This window comes from Eucyclogobius newberryi, unplaced genomic scaffold (assembly GCF_026437365.1).
Source record: "Eucyclogobius newberryi isolate DKJ021-1_F unplaced genomic scaffold, fEucNew1.0.hap1 SCAF_42, whole genome shotgun sequence".
Classification (NCBI taxonomy): Eukaryota; Metazoa; Chordata; class Actinopteri; order Gobiiformes; family Gobiidae; genus Eucyclogobius; species Eucyclogobius newberryi.
The window spans coordinates 710,668-720,667 of NW_027316079.1; the positions used below are offsets into that span (position 1 = coordinate 710,668).

The window sequence follows — 10,000 nt, forward strand, 5'->3', positions numbered from 1 at the left end:
GTGACACAGGGCAGCCCTGGCGGAGTCCAACATGCACTGGGAACAGGTCTGACTTACTGCCGGCAATGCGAACACAGCTCCTGCTCCGGTCATACAGGGACCGGACAGCCCTGAGCAAAGGGCCCCGGACCCCGTACTCCCGGAGCACCCCCCAAAGGACACCCCGAGGGACACGGTCGAAAGCCTTCTCCAGATCCACAAAGCACATGTGGACTGGTTGGGCAAACTCCCATGAACCCTCGAGCACTCGATGGAGGGTATAGAGCTGGTCCAGTGTTCCACGACCGGGACGAAAACCACTCTGCTCCTCCTGAATCCGAGGTTCGACTATATTTATCATAGTTTTATTTATTATTTATTAGTTATTTTGCAGTTTGTGAAGAAAAATAAGAGTTTCAAATGACGGGAAGTAGAGCTGAATCCCTCTGTGATGTCATCAGTTGCGAGACACAGAGACAGTTTAACCTGTTTCCATCCACCTCTTTCCCCCTGTGCACAGTGGTCAGACCCACATGTCATTGTTTATTAAAAGAGGATGTTACGTTCCACATGTGAGTGTGATGCATCATGGGAAAGCTTAGGCCTTCTAGTTTCTGCAGATGTGCACATGTCACACTGTCAGGGCTTCAGAACTCACACTACAGAAGCACAAACATAAACAAAACATCCTTTTTTTAGTCTCGCCTGAATATTGTCCATTTGTAAAGGTCCTGAGCAGGACATACTTCATTGTGTTTATGCTGTTGTCATGACAACAACTGTGTCAAGTTTCACATCTCTAGAACAGAAGTATATTCGGAACAAGTGATCCAAATTTGTGCCAAACTGTCTTATTACAATTTTAGCTCCTCTATGATCATAAAACATACATTTTGATGTTTTGTAGAACCACTAATACAATTATAACTGCTAAAAACAATGTATGTGAAAATGTGTCAATATGAGTTTACCATGAATTTCCCATATCGAGGTGAAAAAATATATTTTTATTTTATTTTTGTATTGGTATAATACATATATCTAACCCGTCCAAAAGGCGAATAAAATCAGAAAACGTGGTGCGTAGAATCTGGCTCTCTACAGCCTTTACGCACGTGAATACAGAGGATTGTGTGTGAATAAACACTTAGTCCCGTCCACCATTCTAAAGCTATTCTTATTGGCTAGAATAATGTGTAATCAAAGTCTCCTATGTCACTGTTAGCATTAGCTAAGGGCTAAAAACAAAGATGCGCGCCTCAAAAGCGGCATTTTTCCCTCCGGAGGCTGTAGAGGACAAACCCGAGGACAGTGGACGGTCTCATTCTGTAGGAAACAGTCTGAAGAAAAGATCGATACAAACAGCATCTTATAAGTCAAACAGGTCGTTTGTTATGGACGAGCCTTAATCCTGACCATCATCACAGAAGAAAACTTAGTTTACTTGACAATATCTGTAAATGTGAAAACTCCAGTAAAAATACAAGTGTATATTGTTGTTCATGTTCTTTATGGACAAACTGAGACAAGGATGAACAGAATTAAAGCCGTTTCCTCCGTCATAAACACAAACAGGACATGAGTTTGTCAAAGTTGAGACTTTATCACAAACTATTGTCAATTGATTCTTGGGGCAAATTATTCAATGTAAATCAATGACATATTCTTTTTGTTGAGAAAATAATCTTTGAAATGATGTAAAACTTATGGTATTGACCACGGAAATAAGAGTGATGATGTAAGAGAATATTAGAGATATGGAGAGTGCTCCGGCCTCAGGATGTGACAGGTTAAACCTTCATTCAACTAGATGTTATTATTATGTGTCAATCATCAGGTCTATGACTCTGGACTCTTTGACCCAGTTTGAGTCCAGAGGTTCTGGTTCTGGTCGGACTCTTCCGTGTGGGGCTGAAGTCGCTGACGGGTCGAGAGCTCGAAGTGTCACGGATCAGAACAAAATCTGTCGACAAATTAAAGTTAAAATCCAAGAAAAATGTTCAGTATCCAGAGATCACATAAGATGATATGAAAGCAGGACTAAAGCAGGTCTAAAGCAGGTCTAAAGCAAGTCTAAACCAGGTCTAAAGCAGGTCTAAACCAGGTCTAAACCAGGTCTAAACCAGGTCTAAAGCAGGTCTAAACCAGGACTAAAGCAGGTCTAAAGCAGGACTAAAGCAGGTCTAAAGCAGGTCTAAACCAGGTCTAAACCAGGTCTAAACCAGGTCTAAAGCAGGTCTAAAGCAGGTCTAAAGCAGGTCTAAAGCAGGTCTAAAGCAGGACTAAAGCAGGTCTAAAGCAGGTCTAAACCAGGTCTAAACCAGGTCTAAACCAGGTCTAAAGCAGGTCTAAAGCAGGTCTAAAGCAGGTCTAAAGAAGGTCTAAAGCAGGTCTAAAGCAGGTCTAAAGCAGGACTAAAGCAGGACTAAAGCAGGTCTAAAGCAGGTCTAAACCAGGTCTAAAGCAGGACTAAACCAGGACTAAACCAGGTCTAAACCAGGTCTAAAGCAGGTCTAAAGCCGTTCTAAAGAAGGTCTAAAGCAGGTCTAAAGCAGGACTAAAGCAGGTCTAAAGCAGGTCTAAAGCAGGTCTAAAGCAGGTCTAAAGCAGGTCTAAAGCAGGACTAAAGCAGGTCTAAAGCAGGTCTAAACCAGGTCTAAAGCAGGTCTAAACCAGGTCTAAAGCAGTTCTAAAGCAGATCTAAAGCAGGACTAAAGCAGGTCTAAAGCAGGTCTAAACCAGGTCTAAACCAGGTCTAAACCAGGTCTAAAGCAGGTCTAAAGCAGGTCTAAAGCAGGTCTAAAGCAGGTCTAAAGCAGGACTAAAGCAGGTCTAAAGCAGGTCTAAACCAGGTCTAAACCAGGTCTAAACCAGGTCTAAAGCAGGTCTAAAGCAGGTCTAAAGCAGGACTAAAGCAGGTCTAAAGCAGGTCTAAAGCAGGTCTAAAGAAGGTCTAAAGCAGGTCTAAAGCAGGTCTAAAGCAGGACTAAAGCAGGTCTAAAGCAGGTCTAAACCAGGTCTAAAGCAGTTCTAAAGCAGATCTAAAGCAGGACTAAAGCAGGACTAAAGCAGGTCTAAAGCAGGTCTAAAGCAGGTCTAAACCAGGTCTAAACCAGGTCTAAACCAGGTCTAAACCAGGTCTAAAGCAGGTCTAAAGCCGTTCTAAAGAAGGTCTAAAGCAGGTCTAAAGCAGGACTAAAGCAGGTCTAAAGCAGGACTAAAGCAGGTCTAAAGCAGGTCTAAAGCAGGTCTAAACCAGGTCTAAACCAGGTCTAAAGCAGGTCTAAACCAGGTCTAAACCAGGTCTAAAGCAGTTCTAAAGCAGGTCTAAAGCAGGACTAAAGCAGGTCTAAACCAGGTCTAAAGCAGGACTAAAGCAGGTCTAAAGCAGGTCTAAAGCAGGTCTAAAGAAGGTCTAAACCAGGACTAAAGCAGGTCTAAACCAGGACTAAAGCAGGTCTAAAGCAGGTCTAAACCAGGTCTAAACCAGGTCTAAACCAGGACTAAAGCAGGTCTAAAGCAGGTCTAAAGCAGGTCTAAAGCCGGTCTAAAGCAGGTCTAAAGCAGGTCTAAAGCAGGACTAAAGCAGGTCTAAAACAGGTCTAAAGCCGGTCTAAAGCAGGTCTAAAGCAGGTCTAAAGCAGGTCTAAAGCAGGACTAAAGCAGGTCTAAAGCAGGACTAAAGCAGGTCTAAAGCAGGTCTAAAGCAGTTCTAAAGCGGGTCTAAAGCGGGACTAAAGCGGGTCTAAAGCGGGTCTAAAGCGGGACTAAAGCGGGACTAAAGCGGGTCTAAAGCGGGTCTAAAGCGGGTCTAAAGCGGGTCTAAAGCGGGTCTAAAGCGGGTCTAAACCGGGTCTAAAGCGGGTCTAAAGCGGGTCTAAAGCGGGACTAAAGCAGGACTAAAGCAGGTCTAAAGCAGGTCTAAAGCAGGTCTAAAGCAGGACTAAAGCAGGTCTAAAGCGGGTCTAAACCGGGTCTAAACCGGGTCTAAACCGGGTCTAAAGCGGTTCTAAAGCGGGTCTAAAGCGGGACTAAAGCGGGTCTAAAGCGGGTCTAAAGCGGGTCTAAAGCGGGTCTAAAGCGGGTCTAAAGCGGGTCTAAAGCGGGACTAAAGCAGGTCTAAAGCAGGTCTAAAGCAGGTCTAAACCAGGTCTAAACCAAGTCTAAAGCAAGTCTAAAGCAAGTCTAAAGCAAGTCTAAAGCAAGTCTAAAGCAAGTCTAAAGCAAGTCTAAAGCAAGTCTAAAGCAAGTCTAAAGCAAGTCTAAACCAAGTCTAAAGCAAGTCTAAACCAAGTCTAAACCAAGTCTAAACCAAGTCTAAACCAAGTCTAAACCAGGTCTAAACCAGGTCTAAACCAGGTCTAAACCAGGTCTAAACCAGGTCTAAACCAGGTCTAAACCAGGTCTAAACCAGGTCTAAACCAGGTCTAAACCAGGTCTAAACCAGGTCTAAACCAGGTCTAAACCAGGTCTAAACCAGGTCTAAACCAGGACTAAACCAGGACTAAACCAGGTCTAAACCAGGTCTAAACCAGGTCTAAACCAGGTCTAAACCAGGTCTAAACCAGGTCTAAACCAGGTCTAAACCAGGTCTAAACCAGGACTAAACCAGGACTAAACCAGGTCTAAACCAGGTCTAAACCAGGTCTAAACCAGGACTAAACCAGGTCTAAACCAGGTCTAAACCAGGTCTAAAGCCAGTCCTGTCTCCTGAGTCTCTGGAGAATGGTTCTGGTGTGGTCCTCCTGTGGTTCCTGTTCTCTGTCTCTCACACATCATCTTAAAGCCTTCATCAGGAGAACAAGCAGACTCTGTGCTTCTGCCTCTGCGTCTCCAGGGACGACGTCGGGAGGGAAAAGACGAGCCGACCGACAAAACGCTCTTTTACCTTCACTAATCCTGACTCTTCAAAAGCAGACGAGTTTGTCTCAAGTCTGTCTGGACTGAACAGACTCTGAGTCAAAGCTTTATAACATGTTCTCCCTCATGAAGCTTCAGTCACATAATGTCCTTTTATTCCTTTCATTTGGTTAAAAAGTCCATGTTCAATAGTTTCAGTTGTTCAATGTTCAGTCACTCAAATCCAATCCACTCGCTGCACTTTAGACATTTAAAGTACAAACGGCTAAAAACATTCAAATAAACACAAAATAAATGAATAAAAACACTTCTACACAAGTTTTCCCCCTTTGATCAATCCACTGAAGGGTTTATTCAACAGTGAAATGGGAGAGACATTCGGCAAACGATCAACGCCACGACAACGGAAGCAAACAAACATGTGCAGCGTCTTTTTACTCAAGACAAAATAAAACTGATTTTATGAACTGAACAGTGTGTCATAATTATGTCATAATTATGTCGTAATCATGACATAATCATGACGTAATGACGTAATCATGACGTAATCATGACGTAATCATGACATAATCATGACGTAATCATGACGTAATCATGACGTAATCATGACGTAATCATGACATAATCATGACGTAATCATGACGTAATCATTATTTTGAACTAAAAGGAGTGAATCTGTCTGAAGCTTCTAGAGAGAATGTTTATGAATAAAGTGTGTGTTAATGTCTTTGAGGACTCAACAGACTCTGAACACAAAGAGCTTTTAGAACAAAGAACCACAGTTACCTTCAGTCTGGATCAGCCGACTAATCGTTGCAGCTTTATTTATGTCATTGACGATAAACGTGACTGAATCTCGACGTTGATTTGATTGGATGACTTGCCACTCTGGTGTTGGACTAATACTTCATGAATCTGAATATGACATAAGCTCTGGGCTCTGAGCGTTTGTGATGGATGAGTTTGTATAAAACACTTGAGACTCTGAGCGACTGGAACACGAGCGTTTGAACGATCACGTTTCAGCTGTGACTAAGTCTCTGGGCACTCGGTGTTTGTTCAGACTTAAATGTACTTTTCCTCCGTAAATCAGAACTTTTCTTCACTTTTCTCTGAACTGTAAAAACACATTTAAAGGACTCGTCCAGCGCTCGGCTCTGACCCAAACCTGATCCTTTAAGGACCCAAACCAGAGACTCTGCTCCAGGTCCATTTCATCTGAGACTAACACACTTCAAAATACACTCTGGCACCAGCAGGAGGCCATGTTTAGTCCTGACTCTGGCACCAGCAGGAGGCCATGTTTAGTCTTGACTCTGGCACCAGCAGGAGGCCATGTTTAGTCTTGACTCTGGCACCAGCAGGAGGCCATGTTTAGTCCTGACTCTGGCACCAGCAGGAGGCCATGTTTAGTCTTGACTCTGGCACCAGCAGGAGGCCATGTTTAGTCCTGACTCTGGCACCAGCAGGAGGCCATGTTTAGTCTTGACTCTGGCACCAGCAGGAGGCCATGTTTAGTCCTGACTCTGGCACCAGCAGGAGGCCATGTTTAGTCTTGACTCTGGCACCAGCAGGAGGCCATGTTTAGTCCTGACTCTGGCACCAGCAGGAGGCCATGTTTAGTCTTGACTCTGGCACCAGCAGGAGGCCATGTTTAGTCTTGACTCTGGCACCAGCAGGAGGCCATGTTTAGTCCTGACTCTGGCACCAGCAGGAGGCCATGTTTAGTCCTGACTCTGGCAACAGCAGGAGGCCATGTTTAGTCCTGACTCTGGCACCAGCAGGAGGCCATGTTTAGTCCTGACTCTGGCACCAGCAGGAGGCCATGTTTAGTCCTGACTCTGGCACCAGCAGGAGGCCATGTTTAGTCCTGACTCTGGCAACAGCAGGAGGCCATGTTTAGTCCTGACTCTGGCACCAGCAGGAGGCCATGTTTAGTCCAAAGTCTAAATTTAGCCTCTAAAAGTTATTTATGATTTATGATTTATTAAATACACATAATGAATCCAGTGAATCTGTTGCTCTGACTGAACTTCTCCTGGTAACGTCCAGACACTTTTACTCGAGTAATATTTGTACTGCAGTAACCATCTAATACTGGATTCTCCTCCTGAATCACTCCTGGAATCACTCCTCCAGAATCACTCCTCCTCTAGAATCACTCCTCCTCCAGAATCACTCCTCCTCCAGAATCAAGCCTCCTCCAGAATCACACCTCCTCCAGAATCACTCTTCTAGAATCAACCCTCCTCCAGAATCAACCCTCCTCCAGAATTAACCCCCTCCAGAATCACTCCTCCTCCGGAATCACTCCTTCTCCAGAATCACTCTTTAGAATCACTCCTTCTCTAGAATCGCTCCTCCAGAATCACTCCTCCAGAATCACTCCTCCTCCAGAATCAACCCTCCTCTAGAATCGCTCCTCCTCCGGGATCACTCCTCTTCCAGAATCGCTCCTCCTCTAGAATCACTCCTCCTCCAAAATCGCTCCTCCGGAATCACTCCTCCTCCAGAATCACTCTTTAGAATCATTACTTCTTTAGAATCGCTCCTTCTCTAGAATCGCTCCTCCAGAATCACCCCTCCTCCAGAATCACCCCTCCTCCAGAATCAAGCCTCTTCCAGAATCAAGCCTCCAGAATCACTCCTCCTCCAGAATCACTCTTCTAGAATCAATCCTCCTCCAGAATCAACCCTCCTCCAGAATCAACCCCCTCCAGAATCACGCCTCCTCCAGAATAACTCCTCCTCCGGAATCACTCCTTCTCCTTAATCACTCCTCCAGAATAACTCCTTTAGAATCACCCCTTCTCTAGAATCTCTCCTCCAGAATCACTCCTCCTCTAGAATCGCTCCTCCTCAGGGATCACTCCTCCTCTAGAATCGCTCCTCCAGAATCAATCCTCCTCCAGAATCGCTCCTCCGGAATTACTACTACTCCAGAATCACTCTTTAGAATAGCTCCTTCTCTAGAATCGCTCCTTCTCTAGAATCGCTCCTCCAGAATCGCTCCTTCTCTAGAATCGCTCCTCCAGAATCACCCCTTCTCTAGAATCGCTCCTCCAGAATTACTCCTCCTCCAGAATCGCTCCTCTCGAATCACTCCTCCTCTAGAATCGCCCCTCCTCTGGAATCGCTCCTCCTCCGGAATCACTCCTCCTCCAGAATCACTCTTTGGAATCACTCCTTCTCAAGAATCGCTCCTTCTCTAGAATCGCTTCTTCTCTAGAATCGCTCCTCCAGAATCAATCTTTAGAATCACTCCTTCTTTAGAATCGCTCCTCCTCCAGAATCGCTCCTCTGGGATCACTCCTCTAGAATCGCTCCTCCTCCAGAATCGCTCCTCCGGAATCACTCTTTGGAATCACTCCTTCTATAGAATCGCTCCTTCTCTAGAATCACTCCTCAAGAATCACTCTTTAGAATCATTCCTTCTTTAGAATCGCTCCTTCTCTAGAATCGCTCCTCCTCTGGAATCGCTCCTTCTCTAGAATCACTCCTCAAGAATCACTCTTTAGAATCACTCCTTTTTTAGAATCGCTCCTTCTCTAGAATCGCTCCTCCAGAATCACTCCTCCAGAATCACTCCTCCAGAATCACTCTTCTAGACTCCTTGTCCTTTAGACTTATCGTGAGCAGAAGCTCTAGTGCTCGTTCATGTCATGACAGGGTTTTTAGGATCATAATATAAGGTGATGTTTGTTCTTGAATCACAGATAAAACTCTGAGTTTAGTTTTTTCTTTCTCACTTTCCATTTCAGACTTTTTAAACCAAAGTTTGTTTTAACGATTGACAGAAGTTTTGAAAAGATCAAACTCTTGAACTCGACTGTTTTATAAAAGTCTTTTTCTTGCAGTCGGATGTGGAGCAGTACAGGAGTGCACTTCTGGAGGCCGGCTGTGACCTTTCACCTCTGAACTACATCAAACAGTGGAAGTGAGTTTTACTAACACTACGAGCGCCTCTCCACAGATCTGACGCTCCAGAAAGGAGGTTTTTCCGGGGATTCAATGATTTTTGAGCGTCATGAGCAGACACCAGCAGGAGGCCATGTTTAGTCCTGACTCTGGCACCAGCAGGAGGCCATGTTTAGTCCTGACTCTGGCACCAGCAGGAGGCCATGTTTAGTCCTGACTCTGGCACCAGCAGGAGGCCATGTTTAGTCCTGACTCTGGCACCAGCAGGAGGCCATGTTTAGTCCTGACTCTGGCACCAGCAGGAGGCCATGTTTAGTCCTGACTCTGGCACCAGCAGGAGGCCGGTCCATGTTTAGTCCTGACTCTGGTACCAGCAGGAGGCCGGTCCATGTTTAGTCCTGACTCTGGCACCAGCAGGAGGCCGGTCCATGTTTAGTCCTGACTCTGGCACCAGCAGGAGGCCGGTCCATGTTTAGTCCTGACTCTGGCACCAGCAGGAGGCCGGTCCATGTTTAGTCCTGACTCTGGCACCAGCAGGAGGCCGGTCCATGTTTAGTCCTGACTCTGGCACCAGCAGGAGGCCGGTCCATGTTTAGTCCTGACTCTGGCACCAGCAGGAGGCCGGTCCATGTTTAGTCCTGACTCTGGCACCAGCAGGAGGCCGCTCCATGTTTAGTCCTGACTCTGGCACCAGCAGGAGGCCGGTCCATGTTTAGTCCTGACTCTGGCACCAGCAGGAGGCCATGTTTAGTCCTGACTCTGGCACCAGCAGGAGGCCATGAACACTTTTACTTGGGTTCATTTAATATTCATTCTTTTGTTCACGTTCTCTTCTTCTTTTTCAGAGCTTTTTCCAAAGTGGCGACTCCAGCAAACTACGGCAACAGCGGCGTCAAACCCCTGGGGTGAGAAACCCTCAAATCCACTTCTAAAGGAGCTTTGCACTGCACATGACTCTGAGGACCTCACACTCCTTCAGACCTCGTCTGAGGACCTCACACTCCTTCAGACCTCGTCTGAGGACCTCACACTCCTTCAGACCTCGTCTGAGGACCTCACACTCCTTCAGACCTCGTCTGAGGACCTCACACTCCTTCAGACCTCGTCTGAGGACCTCACACTCCTTCAGACCTCGTCTGAGGACCTCACACTCCTTCAGACCTCGTCTGAGGACCTCACACTCCTTCAGACCTCGTCTGAGGACCTCACACTCCTTCAGACCTCGTCTGAGGACCTCACACTC

The 10,000-nt window shown here is 45.9% G+C and overlaps 1 protein-coding gene across 1 annotated transcript in view; it reads left to right on the forward strand.

The window, feature by feature from the left end:
- The window catches only part of scfd1 (sec1 family domain containing 1), a 36,581-nt gene that overhangs the window by 20,221 nt on the left and 6,360 nt on the right, over window positions 1-10,000 (forward strand). Inside the window, exons 17-18 of the mRNA XM_072464259.1 lie at window positions 8,697-8,776; window positions 9,603-9,662. Coding sequence (XP_072320360.1) covers window positions 8,697-8,776; window positions 9,603-9,662 — 140 coding nt within the window. The remainder of the gene's footprint in view (window positions 1-8,696; window positions 8,777-9,602; window positions 9,663-10,000) is intronic.